Source organism: Spodoptera frugiperda, chromosome 4, assembly GCF_023101765.2.
Source record: "Spodoptera frugiperda isolate SF20-4 chromosome 4, AGI-APGP_CSIRO_Sfru_2.0, whole genome shotgun sequence".
Taxonomy (NCBI): Eukaryota; Metazoa; Arthropoda; class Insecta; order Lepidoptera; family Noctuidae; genus Spodoptera; species Spodoptera frugiperda.
Window position 1 is genome coordinate 7,704,180 of NC_064215.1, and position 19,412 is coordinate 7,723,591.

The 19,412-nt window shown below is 35.7% G+C and overlaps 1 protein-coding gene across 2 annotated transcripts; it reads right to left on the minus strand.

Annotated features, from left to right (window-relative positions):
* Positions 1-355: 355 nt before the first annotated feature.
* Positions 356-5,960, minus strand: LOC118272835 (uncharacterized). Of its 2 annotated transcripts, none has more exons than XR_007705278.1 (3): positions 5,628-5,960; positions 2,951-3,148; positions 356-1,069 (listed from the first exon to the last, which is right to left on the minus strand). XR_007705278.1 is itself a non-coding variant. In XM_035589535.2 (3 exons), the coding sequence occupies exons 2-3, from the start codon at positions 3,132-3,134 to the stop codon at positions 945-947; spliced, it is 309 nt and encodes a 102-aa protein (XP_035445428.2). In that variant the 5' UTR covers positions 3,135-3,148; positions 3,699-3,720; the 3' UTR covers positions 356-944. The 2 variants fall into 2 exon arrangements, 1 of the variants encoding a protein (XP_035445428.2); XM_035589535.2 differs by lacking the exon at positions 5,628-5,960 and adding an exon at positions 3,699-3,720.
* Between the last annotated feature and the right edge of the window lie 13,452 nt (positions 5,961-19,412).

A 19,412-nucleotide genomic window follows, 5' to 3' on the forward strand; every position in this document is an offset into this window, starting at 1 on the left:
TAAAAATATTACCTAATTATTGTTTTCCCTATTTTTTTTTTATAATGTTTCTTGGCATATAGGTACATACATAGCTAGGTAATACTTACATATTTAAATACTTTATTGCTGTGCTACTTGGTACTTTAGTCATATTTCCACTTAGAACAATTTTTTAAACAACAGACTTTTACTACTTCTACAATAAATAATTTGTTACCTACGTGTGTAACACATCCTATCGAATTTATTATAGGTACACACCGATTCTACCCAGGAATCGAATCTGTTACATACCACATATTGCTATTTTCCTAACACGTGTAGTCACGTTTCAGATTTTAATTTGGAATAGGAAATGAAATAAACCACGACATAATTTCAATATAATTTAATTTGCAACAGTTAAAACTAAAATTTATTAACATTTAAACTAATTAATCTTACTTGGCTAAGTATAAATATTTAATTGGTGGGCAATGTAACTTAAAGCACAGAATATAAAAAAAATTAAAGCAGTATATTCACGGGTAAAAAACTTAACAAGAAAATAGCAACCATACCTTCTACAAAATTCGTAAAGCTTTAAAAAGTAAAAACAATTCGAAGTTCAAACATGACAGATATCTGCATACAGATTAAAAATATTTCTCACGTGTCGCGTTTAGTGACTTCGACGTAAGTATGTAACATTGTTTACTTAAATTAAAAGTAATTAGGTATGATTACAATATTATTCAGTGCCTATGTTTAAAAATAGGCTGCTTTAATGGAAAACATCTGTAATCCACTGTCCTTGATCATTATTTAATTGGTAAGATCGTCGTGTAATACAAACTACGTAATTTCTACAACAACATAGGTACATCACGATTTCAAAAAAATAATTTAAACCATATTATTCTAACTCGTGATTAATACGTTTTGTCGCTAAATTCATTAATTTATTATTCCATTTGGACATTTTAACACACTGACAACAAGTCTGTTAAGGAACACGGTTTGGTGCAACATCTTTTTATCAGAGTCTCTCTCTGTTCCCACTTTTTTAGGGTCACCTCCCTGGGCATTGACGGCATATTGACTTCATCTGAAACAAGAAACATTCAAGTTAGGTAAGTTCAGTAGTTACTTTTTGTGACCCCAAGGTGGAAAATCATCTTGGTGCCCTATCGCCTGGGGAGGACGAAAGTGACTGTCAGACCCTTACTGACTAAAACCCACCCCGGTGTCCCGTCTCACACGTGGGTACGAGGGTGCGGGAAACGATATTCTTCCGCAGCCACAGAGTAGTCAGGAAATCCATTAGTTACTAGCTCAGAACGTGATCGAATAACTAATTAGTAAAATAATTGGCGACAAATAACTCCTGCGTGGAATGTTTGTTTGTTTGTGTGTTTGTCTGTCAATCACGTTGAAACTACAACGAATTTTGATGTAATTTGGTATACAGACAGGGTATGAGCTGATTTTGATGAAACTAGTCGCCAAAGTTTTTTTTCAAATCAAACTAAATAGAGCTACCGATGCATGTCTTCAAAAATCATGGAAAAGTTATACCAATTTAAGCATTCGTAACCTGAAGCATCAGGTCCAGTCAATGCACAATGATTCATAATATCAATGTGTGTTTGACTATCTTGGTGTGTGTGATCGTAAGACTGGACGTCCTAAATTACGTATTCCACGTAATAATTTATAAATACAGGCGTGCGTCAATGGAACGCTGTGCTATAACTGTTCGTCATAGCAAATCTAGATCCTGTCATAGTATTCAAGGTACTGACCTATAAACTTCAATAACTAAATAATCCTAGAAATGTTTTTATTTGACACCTAAGTACATGCTTTGAACTATTTAATGTCTTTCAGTGTAAAGTGTGCAGGTGTTCGCACTTAACTAGTCACAGATTTGCTGTGTCATGACATTTATTGATTGGATATTAAATATGCTATTTTAAATTACGATAATTTCAAAGGAAAACCTTGATTTCTATGATTAATCTTCATATCTGTGTATAAGATTGTTCTTGGATGTAGACCCTTGAGTTCTATTTAGGTCATGCTAAAGCAGTTGTTTTAGTTTTGTAGGTGACCTACTTATATACCTACGTCTAGCATCTGACAATGGTGTTCTCTATTTTCTAAAGTGTGGGAGAGTCATGGGCCGGCTCGACCGGGTGATACCACGGCCTCACAGAAAACCGACGTGAAACAACGCTTGCGTTGTGTTTCGTTGTGTGAGTGAGGTTAGCGGAGGCCCAATCTTCCCAATCCCCGATTCCCCAACAACCCTTTAATTCCTAACCTTCAAAAGAGCGGCGTCGGTAATTGCTTACCGTCAGGTGATCCCTCTGCTCGTTTACCGGCTTATATCATAAAAAAACCTAGTTATGATATGTTCAATGTTCATTTTGCATGGAATGAATGATGCCTTCATTTAGATTTAGCAGTTTAGTAAGAAACCCTCAAAACTCAGACACACATTTTGCGAACCCTTATAAAATACTGCTATTAATGCCGATGTTATGTGACTTGCTAAAAAGTCAACGTCAGGTGATATTACAAATTGGATTTACCTTCAATTTTAAGTCTAAATATAATATCAAAACATTGCGGCGATTGCGGACCACACTAAACTTTTTTTCTTTTTTATTGGTATAAGCCGGTAAGTGAGCTGATGGTAAGCGTTAAGAATTTAAGGGTTGTTAGGGAATCGGGGTTTGGGTATATAGAGAACGTGGGTAATTGGGCCTCCGGTAACTTCTTACACAACGAAACACAACGCAAGCGTTATTTCACGTCGGTTTTCTATGAAGCCATGGTATCACTCCGGTCGAACCGGCCCATTCGTGCCTAAGCATGGCTCCCCAACACTTTGAAACTGGGTCCATTGCATCAACAGCCACACATCTTTCCACATAAACAAACATTAGCACCCTTATTTACATTACATAAGATAATTACTTACCGGAAGAGTAGTCGGCATAATACACTCCGTATGTGGGGCACAAATCGTTCATCAGTGTGTATGACAGTATTCTCATACATGTCGGTAAAGACATATCCATGTACGCCGACGTTAAGATGTGCGATGAGGCAATGTGGTGACTGAACGCTATCATTAAGACCAGAAGGAAGAATTTGGCTTGCATCTTGATATTTTTATCTGTGGACAAGAGAAAATACCTTTAGCGAAATATTCGTTAGACGTCAATGATTTTAGGAGATCGACTTTTACATTAACAATACAATAAATATTTAGTTTTTATTTCTACTCGACACTGGCTGAATAGTCGATAACTTTGTACTGGAGACACGGTTGCTATCACATAGAAAAAAATAGATTTTGTATCCGCTTGTAGATTTTTAGACCCTGCGGTGTGTAGCACCACCCGCCCGCAATTAAATGCTCACGCAGCAGAGGTGCAACACAAAAACACACACACGACACGCAACAAAACACTCGACATATGTTTCGCTCCTCCACGGAGCATCTTCAGGAGTTGTCGACTCTGCGGCTCCCGCAGCTCGAATTTGAGCTGTTAGTGTACTCGTAGTATGGATTTCCGCAAAGTAACGCCTAATTTTATTCTAAAAACTAACTTTTGGTAGTCGAATGGGGCAGGTCCGAGTTTTTAAACCGTGGGTTGATACAGGAACACTCTTGTGTGAGTTTTTAGTCTAAAAACTATGTCATATAAAAGTATGTCACTTACAATACGATTATGATAAATTTGGTATGATGTTAAACTGGGACTGCTCAAGGAGTACTAACTATTCATCCATTATCCATTAAAGGTTTTCATGGGATCACCGAATGCGATTTGACCGCCTATTGTATTTTCCTCTTATTGTTAAACTAGATTTGTTTTCTTAGGTATTATAAGGTACAGTCGCCTAATATGGCCCACCTTATTTCATAAAATCTTAAAGATAAATAAAATAAACGTAACCCATATTGGAAGTGAATATAAATTCTTAAAAATACTTCGCTGTTATATATATTCAATAAAATTTTGTACTGTTTATAGAACAAATCATACTTTAAACCACAGAACAGAGTTCAGAACGGATACAGAACAGAACAGAATTTCTCTGTTTCAAGTAACGAGATTTGCTTTAAATTAGATAATTTTCAAAAATATTAAGGTATTGGATTTTGTAAAACGGCCATACTTGCACTTTTGTATAGGGTGCCAATAACATAAACCTAGGAAGTTTCAAATGGTTCGGATAATCTATAATATAAAAATAAGTCGGATTTTTCTTCCTGACGCTATAACTCAACGCTAATTACCGATTTCCACGGTTTTGCATTCGTTGAAAAGTTCTCAGGCTCCGTGAGGTTTTATAGCAAAGAAAATTCAAGATGTGGAAAACCAGAAAAAACGAGAGAATCATTGTTGGCGAAACGGAGTTCGCCTGGTTTGCTAGTCATAACTATATAACCAAGCTTTTTTTAAAGTGGGCGATCATAGGAACCCGGCCATTCTTGGCGACTGTACCTTACATTAAATAATCGAATTTCGAGTAAACATCATGGGGAATAATAGGAATGATGTTATCGGATTTGTTTTCCTTTATTAGTTCCGGGTCGACTATTATATAAGGAAAGTTTATGTTAGACGCAATCTAATGTACCTCGTATCTGATTAGCCAAATTTACATTACGGAGGGCTTACGTTAGCCAAAAACAGTTTACACGCATACATTAATGGAGAAAAGCTCTACTAGTTTCGAGTCACACAGGGACTCTTCATTATGAGTAGAGTGCGCAGACGCGGCGACGTCACGAATTATTTATAAATAATTTATTTCAGACTACTCAAGTATAGTAAATAAAAGTATAGTAAAGTAGAGTGAGTACATGAGTAAACCGTGATTTTTTATTAGTTTGGCTCACGATATTTACTTAATTTTGTGTACTCACGATAGTTATTATAAAAATAAAGGGCTTACGTACCTACACGAGGGAATTTTAAAAAATAATCCATTTATAGCATAATTACATTTCGGGATACTCTTCTAGAGTTCATTTGTGAGTTATTTCTTAGTATGACGTATTCATTATAGGTAGCTTAAAAGGAATAAATTATGTGCTCATAACCAAAAAGACCATCCAATAGGGCCATAAATCCTCGTCTGAGCAGGCATTAAATATGTATCCGTGTTGTTTGTTAATGACAACTCTTTCTTCGAAATCTTTAATTTGGTTTTTTTATTTGTCATTTTGTTTATTTGTTACCAGTTACAAGCACGTCAAACAAAATATAAAAACTGCGTGATTATCCTCGTAGATACATATACTTAAGTATAGATATTTATATCGATTCGATACCCTTTTAAATTTATAAATGACTTGGACATTCATCCTAGGCATTTCTTCAGTTATTATTGTTAGAAAATGAGCATTAGTTTTAAATATTTACACGAAAACAGGTCCTTTACAAATATATGAATATGACATATTATTACTTTATTTCTTAGATTTCTTAAACATTAGGATAGTCTCAGCAATTTATTACATAGGTTTAATAACAAATAAACTACTAATGAACACATTTCATCGAAAAGCAATGTAACCACGAAGATATATTATTATGAAGATAGTAGAGCAGTGTAATAACTCAGAAAACAGGACTCACCGGTTTATTTTTTCCAGGAATGTCGGGATTGCTTCAATATTACACTCCGTGGATGTGCCCTCATCTAATGGTAGGAAAATAAATAGCTCCAGTCTTTTTATACTCCGCTCTGTCCCGGTAAACAAGTTCCTAATAAAATTCTAGGTGCGTAAACAATTTCCTCGGCGCGAAAACTTTTATAACTAATTATATATTTTACACATAAAACAAACTCATTAAACTCCGAGCACAAGTCGTGTTTTTGTCACAGGGTGATCGCGCACAAAACTTGAATGAACACCAACACCAACTAACCAGCACCAAAATTGAACCGTAAACATGTTGTTATAAATAACCCGAACATAGTTTATCGCTAACTATAAATTTATCTTATTAAATGAATGACCTATGTACTTATGTCTCTTTAATCTGTATATAAAACTCGTGTTACTTAAGGTTGTTTATTACAGTCACGGGCGCCTGCAAATTGCCAAACTCTACCCTTCTTGGAGTAAAGAAAACTAATAATAAGTTCATAAATAAATTACGAAAGATTTGCTTTAATAGCTTTCTTCCAGTTCCTATGTAGTTCGATTCTCATTACCATCTCATTTCTGGTGTGATCTTGATTCTTTTCACGCATGCGATTTACTTTACTTTTATATATAGACGTGTCTGCTACTGATTACGTTTTTAACGAGTTACGTGAGTTGTTGACGAATTATAATAATCGTAACCTCATTATTGTAACTGTGGTATAAAAAACAAATAATTTGGAACATTCCATTATTTTGCTGGAAGAAACTTAAATATATTTGAGAAAAAAATGGGGAAACAATTATATTTCGGTCCCAAACCAGTCAGCAGACATACATAAGCCATTGATTAAGTTCCTATTTCCGTAACAAACAATATAATATGTTTGACTTGTTTTGTTCAAGAGACAATGAATTTATCTTGCTAACTGCGGAACTTTAGATACAAAACTTAATAGGTCATTTCAAACAGTATAACAATATATTTTTAGCTTTAAAATGTGGGCTAGTAATGTTTGCGGATGTACAGTCTTAGTGCAAGTCGTTGTCCTAGTTTGGAGAGTCAAAAACATTACTTTTGGTATGTTTTGCTGACCACGATAGTGTTTTTATTCCCATTTTACTACATATAGGAATTTCTCCCGTGGGTTGTGGGCGTGTTTGTAAACGTAACAGATTAGATTCGTGAAATATATAAACATTTGGTACCCTAGTATATCATAGACACATTTACTTCGTTCTGAAATAACTGTGACTCACGACAATGTGGACGGTAATGTAGTCAGTTTTATATGCTACGAGTATTTAAGGTCTACATTAACTAATTTTATTTTGTTACTTGTAATGTTTTCTATTTTTTGGTGGAGTTAATGATAACCCTCAGTAATAAATTGATAAACTTAAAAAGAAAAAGAAACTTAAGAGGTTTTCCTTGAAAGATAAATTTAATTTATTTTTTCTGTCAAATGTTAAGCACCAATGCGAGCATTAGGACTGTTTGTAGGTTCGTGATACTATTTTGTTGGTTTTTCCCTACGTCAAATTATTATTTGGAGAATCTTCTAGAAGCCAAGGATCTTTGTCTGTCTGGTGACGATAAAAATATGATTGTTTGTGAATAGCGGGCACAACAAAGTCGCTGTGAGTCTGAGATAAAGTTAGCACGCGCCTAAACTGTGTCCAAACTCAATTGGGGAACGTCAATCATTGGCTATGTGACGAAACAAGATTCATATTCACCTTATTTATTGTTTTGCAATGTATTTAATTATTTTTGTCTCCTCTGACAAAGATTAACAACCGAGGATACCCTCGGTTGATAAAGTCGGTGAAAGTAGAGCATTTAGAAAAAAAAACGCGGATGGTAGGTCCATTTATACCCAATGCTGTTTTCATGGCGCGCCAGCAGAGGTACCTAGCAGGGGACGGCTTCTTCAAACGTAACGTGGGACACCCAGCTACGCGGTGGTAGATGGTACCAACTCTTCCGATGCTACCTGAAGGTTGGTAGTTGGCAGAAGTACAGAATACTGTAGAGGGTTGAAAGGTAGGGGAGCGTGGGTTGTAGCGCCATGGAAACAGATGAATAGCCCACGCAAATTTTGACTAGGGACCTTCAGTCTATATTTGGCTATGAGATGGATATGAGATACATATCCAATGTGCCATAGCAACAACTATTGAAAAACATCAATGTTATGTATAATTAAACTGAAATCTTAATTAGGATAATAATATTTGCGATACACAGTGTCTTGTTGTCATGGACGTTTCTTGATAAAACAAACGTCTACGTATACATTTTAAGTGTTATTATGTTATTTATTGATTAGGGACACTGTTTTGCTGATTTAGGTATATAAGTTTTAAGTGATATAAGATTTATGGAGTGAAAGTGCATAGACTTTAAGTTTGGGAGAGCCATGCTTCGGCACGAAAGGGCCGGCTCGACCGAAGTGATACCACGGCCTCACAGAAAACCGACGTGAAACAACAATCAAGCAGACAGTTGCGTTGTGTTTCGTTGTGTGAGTGAGGTCCGTACCGAAGTCCCAATTACCCCTTTCCTAATCTTCTCAATCCACGATTCCCCAACAACCCTTAAATTATTCCTAACCCCCAAAAGGCCGGCAGCACACTTGTAACGTCTCTGATGTTTCGGGTGTCTATGAGCGGCGGTGATTGCTAACCATCAGGTGATCCGTCTGCTCGTTTACCGGCTTATACCATAAAAAAAAGAATTACTAAGCGATCTGATAACGATATACCGACACATATTTTCTATAACTTTCGATGCAAGCTGCATATTTGTCAATAACATGTAACTTTTATCTTTTGGACCAAAATAGCTCGGAGCATCGGTCTCCTGTCAACGATAAGGTAAATAATATTGTATATAGGTATCCCGATAGTACCTATACATTACATCGATAAGTCACCTTTAATATAAATATAAATAAGGTGTTTTCATGAGTTTGTTGCTCATTACCGTACCTGTGATGTCTATAACAATTTACAACCCATCTCATCAGCTCTTCTATATAAGCATTTAAATGTTAATCTAATGACTGACTAGAATATTGTCAATGAGAAATGCCGATTAGACAAAATAATGATATCAAAAGTAAAGCAAAACTAATTACGGCAGTTTCAGAAGCAGATCACGGGATAAACTTGAAACTTATGCAAGGATTGACTGCAAAAAGCTTTGCGCAGAGAGGAGGGGAATAGGTATGTAGGGAGGAAGGAAGGCAATTTTAATTTATTAATTGTCCTGCAAAATGCAGTGGAACGAACACGGCTAAAAGTGAAAATAAAAAATATCAAGCATTCTATGCTAGTACCTACAACGCCATCTAGCGTTCAGTACAACAACTTTTCTAATCGCTGTAACTTATGTAAATACATAATTACTTAACTGTTGTAGTTATGATGCAGATTTTATTATGACTACTCAATTAGTATACATAATTATATAGCAACTGTCTGCCACGTAGTCCTGTGGTTTATAACAGGGTCTATTTTAAATCCGGCCTGGCGTCAAGTTCATGGAACATTTAATTCTTTATCGTAACTCTTACTTGTTCTAATAGTAGGCTCGACTCTTTCTTCTTTTAGGGCTCCGGCGCGCAAAAAATAGGAGAAGGAACGGGGTGGTTTTAGTCAGTGCGAGTCTGACACTTCTTTCACTCAAGACGAGAAGACACAGGATGAATTTCGCCCCTCAAAATAAAAGTAGGCGCGACCCTTAATTAGACTATTCGACTTCCTATTAAGGCAAAATAATATGACATTGAAATAGAATTAATTTATCAGCACCACACACACGCATGGGTGCTCAATATCTGTCATATCTTGGCCTACCTGAAAGATAATCCGGACCTACGCTAATAAGGCGTGTATGACTGGAAGGTAGGCACGTCCAATAAATATAAATGCTTAAACACAAACTTTTTTTATGATATAGACCGGTAAATGAGCAGACTGGATCAGGATCACATTTTTTTTTTGAGGTGGGAAAGTCATCCAAAGACTTACTCGCCTTGGGCGAGAGAGGAGTGTCAGACTCTTACTGACTAAAAACCACCCCGTTCCTACTCCTGCTCTTCGAGCCGGGGCCCCGGTAACCCGCTAGGCAGTCCGCAGCTCCGGGTCACGGATGGTAAGCAATCGCTGCCGCCCACGGACACCCGAAGAACCAGAGGCGTTACAAGTGCGTTATGGGCCGTTAAAAAAAAAGCCGCCACAATGTATAAAATATTTCAATAATTTTTCCACCTATGGACTTTGGAGATATCCAAAGGTTTTTTGTTGCTAACGATTTTATCTATTGGTGTAGTGATATTAGAGTGTTGTTTTCCGTGCATACAAGATCGAATGTTTTCAAATAACAAGTGATATGATTATGATAATCTATTATCACAATGAAATCAAGGTAACAAACAAAGTCTAAGGACGATAATACCTACGGTATGTCCAGATAGTTTTTAAATCCAATAGTTTTACTTTTGATAAACGTATTATATGTAGATGTTGTTTAATTAGTCGGCGCTGGAAGGATTTCCTTGCTGTCATTGAACCAGGGTACTTATCGATACATTCACATCAAATATTAAAAAAGTACTAGGTATATGAACATCTTTTGCGTAGGATTAAGGAAATGCGGTAAAATCGTGCAGTTTACCTTGTTCAAGGTTAAATTTAAGTACTTTTTATTCCCAAAAAACATTATTGACAGAGAACTTCATTGGCATGCCCTTTTTTGATGAAATGTGACTTGAGGGCTCTTGAAGATCCCTATCTGGAGGTGAACAGTTTGTATTTTTTTTGCTAGACCTTACAATTTACATTTTTTGAGGATTGTCACAAAGGGTTTACCTACAGTCCTCTTGGGACCTTTAAATTTTGAAGGAACGTTCTTAAAGGTGTTCAAACTTGCTCAACGCTTACCTATACGTTCTTTTCGTACAATAAGTTTAAGTACTGTAACCTTAGTACGAGTGTGCTTTACGTGGAACGAAAACGAAACGAGAGCGCGTTCGGTGCTCCTATTCGCCGGTGCGAAAGAACCAACCAATCAGAGCGTCGAATGCGCTCTTGTTTCGATCTCGTTAAACCTAAAACAAACTCGTACTAAGCCCTCTGTTCTAAAAGCTAAGAGGCAATAGAAACTCATTTAACTTAAAGTGACACTTCTTCATATTATTATTATGAAAGTAATCTACTCGTATGTGGAGTAGAGCGATTGTTGACAGTGGTATGTTAAAAGTCATTAAGTCCAACCATCTTCCGGGTCGATGCACTGTCTTTTTGCTGCAAGCGACTTGGTGAGAGAAGACAATTTTGCAATTCTTACCTGATCGTGGTGAAGCAAAAAGGAAGGTTTTGTGTGTACTCCAAAGTTCGAATAGAAAAAAAAAAAATAATATCAAGCGTAGTATTTCTCGAACGGATAATAAGTGTAAGTTACTTTAACATACAGGCATTACTAGGTACTTATCTTCTTCGATTTTTCGAAGGTTTTCGGCATAGTCGAGCAGTGTTTACTAAGAGGTCAGTAAGATCTTTAATTTGGTGAAAGTATCGTGTTTCAGGAAAATGACCGTTATTATCCCGGAGAAGGAAGGTGTTTCATCCTCCGCGTGTCTCGGAAAGCATGTAACGCCTCGCCGTTGGTCTACCTCCGGTTGTGTCGGTCTGCCGTCCCCTCGGGAGAGGGAACAGAGAGTGAACCTGTGTTTGCACACTCACTTGTGCACTATAATATCTCCTGAGTGGGGTAGTCGAGTTAGACAGACTGGCCATGATCGAAATCGATCAGGAGATTTATTTATTATTTGTTTATAGTTTCAGACTAAGAGCATAGAAAATTGTTAGGAAACCGACGATTAGTCAACCTGTTCTCATTCTTACACGCGTGAGCAATAATTGTGCATTTTAAATATAGTCTGTAAAACCAACAATTAATAAGATTACAGCGTTTTGACCTGACAAATTACACAACAAACAATTATAAAACTTGTTAGTATGGCAATTGATCTTAAACTTGTAGTTTTAATCTTAGTTTTTCTGTAAGTATCTTTGTGTTGTATAATATTAATGAATTTGATCCTGACCTGTAATTATTTATAGCACTTGCTTAGGTAATACCTGATAATGTCTTAAGATGTGCTACTGCGCAGTATTTTCGGGTCAATCTCGTCACGTATCACCAGCCTGCACGCACTACAATGGTTGGCGTGGTGACTGGGCAACTTGCTGCCGTGCAACGTGTAGAGGTCTCGATTCCTGTACGGGGCAACTCTTTGTGTAATCCATAAATTGTAGTTTCTAGTCTGGGTGTCTTGTGCATGTGAAATTGTATGTTTGTTAACGATACAGGAGAAAATCCTTGCGTGACGTAACGCGTTTTTTTTTTAAAAAGAAGCCGCTGGTATGTGTCCTTAGGTAAGACCTCCTTTTCTAGGGGTTGGCCATAATACCCAGATTTGTTAGTCAACAATAGGATTTTTTCCTGCAAGGATATGTTTACAAACCCTTACTTACACGTCATCACATTCAGTTCTGAAACAAGAAGAAAGAGTTGTTAGAAGTTGCTCAGCCAACGCGTCAACCATGCAGTCTAGTCGTGCTATATTTATGTAAGTCACAGAGTGAGTACTAGTACTAGGAATGTCTTTATCTATAGGTACCTAAAGAAGAACTTAAAGTACATAAACAATGCGTGATAGAGGTCATACCAATATAAGATAAGGGCAACAGCCGGAGAATGCATAGTCCTGCGTAATTTCTATGGAAAATTCCCTTTTCTATCTCAAATAATCGTCTATATATTGAGATTGATGAAAGAAATAAATTGATGCATTGGTAGATTTCTGCAAGGGCAATATTTTCTTTTTTATTAACTTTCTCCACATACAATTTTCTCCAGTGTCGTGGGTGTGTTTACAGACATACAATTCCTTCCAAATACCTGGAACTCGTCTGGGCGTCATGTGTATGACAAATTAAAAATAACGCAAATAATTTAAAAGTTTCATCTCTGAAGAGGCTTTGTAAAGTGATGTAAAGATTTCAGCATTACGACTAACTGACCCTTGTACCTAAAATGTTGTAGCGATTAGATTAAAATGATGACTGACAAAATTAATACAGCTCATACGATTGCACATTGCAGTAAATATCTTTTTTGATAGAGGGGCTCTTCCACTAAAGATGTGCTATGTAGCTATGCTACAAAAATGTAATAGCTAAGCTGCGAAACTATTTGATCGTTTCCACTAGTACTAAGCTAAGTGTACCAATACATACCAAGGCAAATAGCACGTGTCTGGTGGAAAATCAGCCTAAGACTACCTTCAAAAGAGACCTAAGACTAAGTAGCTTTTGGGCAAAGGTTTCGATTACGATACATCCTAAATAACTTTCACATTTATAATATTAGTTGGAACGATTCTTCACTGGGTTCTATGAACTAATCGCTGAGAACTTGATAGGTTCCCAGTAAACCTGTTCACGCACACTTAGGTCTAAACTTGATATTCCTGTGCATCTAGACGCGGTCAAAAGCTAGATTTTCTAGAGAGTCTAGTCTTAGTAATTTCTATAACCGGTTATTGACACTGTGAGACTAACCACCTGTATTTGTTTAGCAATTTAGGTACTAACAATTGCGTTGAATTAATTATACAATGTTCAACGCTGACGTTATTCTAGTGTTATTAATTTTTATTCACATTTACATTGCTTGCTTTTCAAGGATCAAAGCTATTATTTTTAAACCTCAGGTATTTGTCGGAAGTAAATCTACATAATATATTATATTCATCGCATCGAAAACGTTTGCCGAAAACAGTATCAATAGGTTAGGGTTAGTAAACTAATAGTTTACTAGTTTCTGCCATCGCCCATCTTCCCGTGTCATAAAAAGTATCCTATCACCCGAATCAGCTCATACCCTTTCTATATACTAACTTTCATCAAAATCCGTTCAATTTAATTTCAGCGTTATTAACGTGGGTACAAAAAAAAAACCAAACGCACATTTCAAAAATGATCAAAATATAAAAAAAAATTATCGTAAATCTTCTTAATATAATTATGACTACAGAAGCAGGAAAGGAACAAATTCAAAACTAAAAAAGCGTATAATCACACTACACGCGTCGCTTCGCAACAAGCTATTAAAATTATATAAGTCTGTCTAATATTTTGTTGAAAAAATGTGATGATAGGTATACTAAAGTTAATAGCAGGCTTAATAACAGGTTACATAATATTTATTGGCTGGCAGTTAAATCAGAAAAAACCGTTTTAATAGTTTTATCCTAATTCCTTTTGAAGAATGGATACGTTAATTTATGGATATTACATAATAGATATATAATAAAAATAGAAAATAGGTCCCAGAAGTTACTGACCTTCAGTTATTATGAGATATCAATCTTTTTTTTTTTAAATCCGCAATGGTTATCGCAAAAATGAGTAGGTATGCAAAGAATTCCAATTTCGAAATTGAATTTTTCATTTAATAATAGTACTATATAGTCAAGTTAAATTTAACTTAGATTTTTAAACATGAAATAAGGATGAAATAAGGTGCTTTAAGTAAAAAACGTCTAAGTAATAAATCTCTAGTAATAAACATCTAGGTAATAAACTTCTGTGCTTGTCAGGGAAATTCCAAATCGTTTCTCTTATAGTCCGCTCTCAGAATTGAATTAATTTTAAATGATATTTATTTTTGTAAATATCAAGTTATTTAGTTTTGCGTGTTCACTAAGAGCACCTTCCAACTGGCGTTTGTGCAGCATGCGTTTGGTAACCGTATTTGTAGCGCAGATGCCACAACTACGCTGCGTAGGTGTCGCGTTGTTGCGGCATTTCCTCTGATGTCAATTTATCGCTGAGCTAATGCGACGTAGACGCCACGACAGGGTAGTTGCGTGCAAGCATTTTTCTAGAAGTTTTGATAAGCAATTACTCTGTTTCTTATGTTTGGAGAGTCCATCTCATAGTCCAGCAGTGGACTATTAATGACTATTATAAAACTCAGACTGCACCGGTGGCTGGGCAACTGGCTGCCGCGCAACGGGTAGCGGGTTCGATTCCCGCACGGAGCAACTCTCTGTGTGATCCACAAATTGTTGTTTCGGGTCTGGGTGTCATGTGTATGTGAACTTGTATGTTTGTAAACGCACCCACGACACAGGAGAAAATCCTAGTGTGGGGCAACGTTTTTATAAAAATAAAAAAATAAAACAAAACATAAGCACTAATTTGATAAATTATTAAATGTGCAATAAGACATCTAAATAAGACATTCATAGAAATATAGGCGTGATGTCACGTTGTCTAAGAATTGAGAGGAATATTTCGTGGGTTAAGAACTAGAGTAGCGTAAGGGCAAAAACTCAAAAATTTTTTTTTTCACCATTCGCTTTTTCAATCCCCATATTTGTATTGCCGAAAAACTGGAACGATGTAGTGTGTAGATTGCTTAGTACAATTAACATAAGAAAAAAAGAAGTTTGTTTATTGCCAAAAGGAAGTATTTCTACTTACAATCATCTTGACATTATTTTGTCAATAAAATTATGAGCACAACGATCGTAACTCGACTTACGAGCGGATAGGACACCGAATTATGATTTTGTAGCCTTAATTTTTTCGTGCCGAATAAACGTAAGGAGCCGTTACTGCTTATGGGTCCTTGTTTTGTACGCGTTTGTAATTTTTCTCCGTGCCAAAAAAACGTAAGGGTGGGTTACGCTACTATGGCACTAAATAATTAAAGTAATGCAGTCCGTTATTATGACGTATGTCAACCAGTTTTAGAAAAATATATATATATTTTTTAAATTTAACAATTTTTTTACCATAAATTTAAATGTGCCAATAAATAAGATTTTAAGTCCAATACCAGACATTCGTAGAAAATAATATAGGCGTGATGTCACGTTGTCTAAGAATTGAGAGGAATATTTACTTTTATAACAGTGTGTATTTAACTGATTATTGTGTTGCATTTAATAAAATTATTACCTAAATTGATGGTTCTAAGCAACTCCAATACAACGTAGCAACACGTGAGTTGGTCTTTTATTTACTTTTCAGACACAAAAGGATTTAGTAGCTAGACGTGTCAAATACCCCAAAGTTCAAGAAGAAGATGTGTTTCTATAAGATGTCTATTTAGATAAATAATTGTATTAATGTTGCCACAGAATTTCTATAATACAATTTTGGCAGCATATATACTAGCTAGATAGGTACGAGATGGTAGTAAGGAAATCCTCAAAGTGGTTGGTAGATAGTGAGTATATGAAGACTTGAAAATCGAACTCAGTTGTGTGAAATTCTCGCATATCATTCTTTAAAAAAAAATGTTGTTTCACACTAGAATGTCTTGGGTGCGTTTACAAACATACAAGTTCACAATTTCACATACACATGCCACCCATACCCGAAACAATAATTTCTGGATCACGCAGAGAGTTAATCCGTGCGATAATCCAATCCGCTGTGCAGTAGCCGGTTGGCCAGTCACCGCACCAACTGAAAAGAGTGAGGATTGGATGGGAGAGTCCTATTTTATACTAATTAAAATTAGTCACTACTGAAAATGGTATGGTAACCCATACCATACAATACGTAAGTACTTACAAAACTACCGGAGGTGACATTTGCATGCATTTTTTGTAGAGTAAGTATAAGTAGTATTCGACATTGACCCTCCAAAAAGCAATTACATCGGTGACCAACAATTAAAATGATTAAGTACCGTGACTTCTCAGGGCTTTACTCTTTACACAGGTAGGTACATACAACTGCGAATCACTGAGAACAATTGACATTTCCACTTTGAATCGAGCCCATAATCATCGCCTTGGCATTTTCTCATGATCATTGTTGTCAATTCTTTTAAAGATAGTTTCTTGAATTGTATGTAAAGTTCCACGTTCCGTCCGGATACCTTCTCACATTTACGGTGAGAGTAAAGAGTACTTCCTCAATTTTAAGTAGTACCTAGGTACTTATTATGTGGTGTATTTACCTTAAAGAGTATGGTAATAAAATGGTATAAAAATGTATTTGTGCGTGGTATTTAAAGTCAAAATTTTTTACTAACTTCTGCCAGCGGCTTCAACTGCGTTCTAGTGGGATAAAACCAGGACAAAGATTTGTTTTTAATATTTCTGTGCTGCGAACCAATATTCAGACGAACCATTTACCTCTTGTATACCTATAAGACACAATAAAAAAAACATTGTGTCTCCCGTGGATTCACGTTTCGGCACACTACGGGATAAAAAAGCAAAGGTTTTTTTATTTCATTGTCTTTCTTACACGTCGATTAATTTAATGGTATGATGGTTGTACCTACAATTGGAAGACTAAAAAGTGATGATAGGATACGTTTTTTTCTTTAACCATGGCGGGTAAAGCCGCTGGTAACACCTAGTTTCTTGTAAAGAGCAGACTTTACAAACTCACTACACAATACACATAATATTGTGTTGATTATCTTAACAATTGCCACATATACATCCATCCATCACACTCGATCTTACAACATGCCATTGTAAATGCAATCTGAGAACTATTTGTTCACATTTCTCTGTAGAAATAATGACTCGTGGCTAATGCTTACAAAGTGTTTAAAAGCAACCGCATTAAACCAGCAACCCATTTCGACTTTGCACTGGTTTGTTTTCTTGAAATCCTAAGTTTTTATTTGACTGACAAAATGGGAGATATTTTAGGGTTTATGTATGTAGTATGTGCGGTGTAGGAAGAGATGCAGGTTGCTTCCAACCGCCCGATCTAAAACTCATTGGGGGAGTCCTAAGTTCAGCAGAGGACATCTTTTGGCTGATATGATGATGACGATGTATGACCAATATGACCATGTATGAGAATTTATTTATTCACAAATATATTGTTTTCTGAATGACTATGTAGAGATTTGGATTGGATTCGGGACAGAAAAAAGATATTGAATAATTTCTGCACACTAGGTACGAGGATATTTAATCGACAGAGGAGGAATCTTCTGTCACTACCTCATATTTTATTTTTCATAACATTGGTTGTAGCCAACTTCATAGCAAATTCATAGCGACAAATGGTTAACATAGTAATTTACATAGGTTTATGTGAACAAATATGAAAGGATAAAAGCTTACTATTACAGTACCTATTTACGGTTGACAAGAGAGTTCGTTAGTGTAAATTATAGACTCCTGTTTTGCTCCAATTCTATTATTATTGGTGTCTCTTATTCATAAATAAAGAATACTGTATCTGATTTCCCATTTCTAATGAGCAGACAGCATTTCATAGTGTTACGTCCATTCTCATTTAGTAGAGTTACCACAGTCTATATCACATAGAACTAAACAGTAAATGGTCCATAGAGTTTTTAGTAGTCTATGGTGCATAGAGTTTAAAAAAATATAACTATGGTTTTGTCTATGATGCATTCGAATTCATTGGCGCGAAACAGAGAATTGTATTACATTTCATACATGTATTATACTTAAATAAACATTTTTATTCCACCGAAAATCTGTTATTTTCATTGAAAGATTTACCAAAGTCGTCATAATAGTTAGTGATTAACCCTACGCTCCATTTACTATGGGTACCTGTAACACCAAAGGAGTAACAACTGTGTCTCCGGTTTTCGGTCCTTTTTGTTTCGTATGTTATTGGTTCGGATACATGAGTATAGATTTGTTATAGGATATGAGACACTATCCGCAACAAAATTGTATCAATATTATTAAGAAATTGCTTATCAAAGTTGATTACCAACACGTGGTAATTGATTGGAAGATTGTGATTTAATCTATCTAGTCTAATTACTTAGGTATATTCGTTTGTTTTCATTCCTGGCCTTGTGAGTGTTTTTTTTTAAATATAAGCAAGGTTTTTTTTAATAATTTAAAGAAAGAATAAAAAAGTCGTAGTACATTGTAACGATTAATGGACACGTTCTTATTTCAAAAATTACATTGTCTCATTTGGCGTGGTAACGTCTGGAATTTTAAAAATAAAATTAGGTCGAATGCGGTTCTATTTTTAAAAAAATAATTGCCTCATTTGGCTTGGTAATGTTCGGAATTTTAAAAATAAAATTAGTCTGGTAGTATCTAAAGCAAACATTAATATTGCTGATAGTGACATCTTGGCAAGTTTTAAATAAACAGAAGACAACAAACAACACAACATCATTGGGAATTCTCGTATACATAATATAATGATTTGGGAAAGATTGTGATTGGTCAACAAGTAAATTAGATAGTATTTTTAGATTTCCTCTATCACTTAATAGTTCTAAATGTCTAAATAATTTTAATAGTTTTGTTCTTCAGAACTAAAAATATAACACAAAATATAGACGAGAAGATCCTAACAAAATTCTAAGTCGTCGTTGTTTTGTTTCCACGTTGCCATGGTAACGGGAACAAAATGGCGTCGTAGTCTGTTGTCAAAAGTCTACTCTATGTTTAGAGTTCAGAATGTTGTCAAAGGGGAACGCAGTACGCATGCGCCCTTTATGCATCGTCCCCACGCATGAGTCAACACCCTTGCCAAGTGCGAACTCTTTGATGTTCGTGGTTCCGTTGTATTGTTGGAAATATTATTTACTAGCTTTTGCCCGCGACTTCGTTCGCGTGGAATAGTGACTTCCGGCAAATTTTTGGTTTTAACCACATAGTTCCCGATCTCGCGGGATCTCTTCAAAAATGAGATGTGGAAGATA

Bases quoted from the DNA above. Each gene is read 5' to 3' on its own strand.
- LOC118272835 (XM_035589535.2), bottom strand. From the start codon at position 3,134: ATGCAAGCCAAATTCTTCCTTCTGGTCTTAATGATAGCGTTCAGTCAC. The intron at 1,070-2,950 runs GTAAGTAATTAT...TTCTTGTTTCAG, and splicing joins TTATGCCGACTACTCTTCCG to ATGAAGTCAATATGCCGTCA.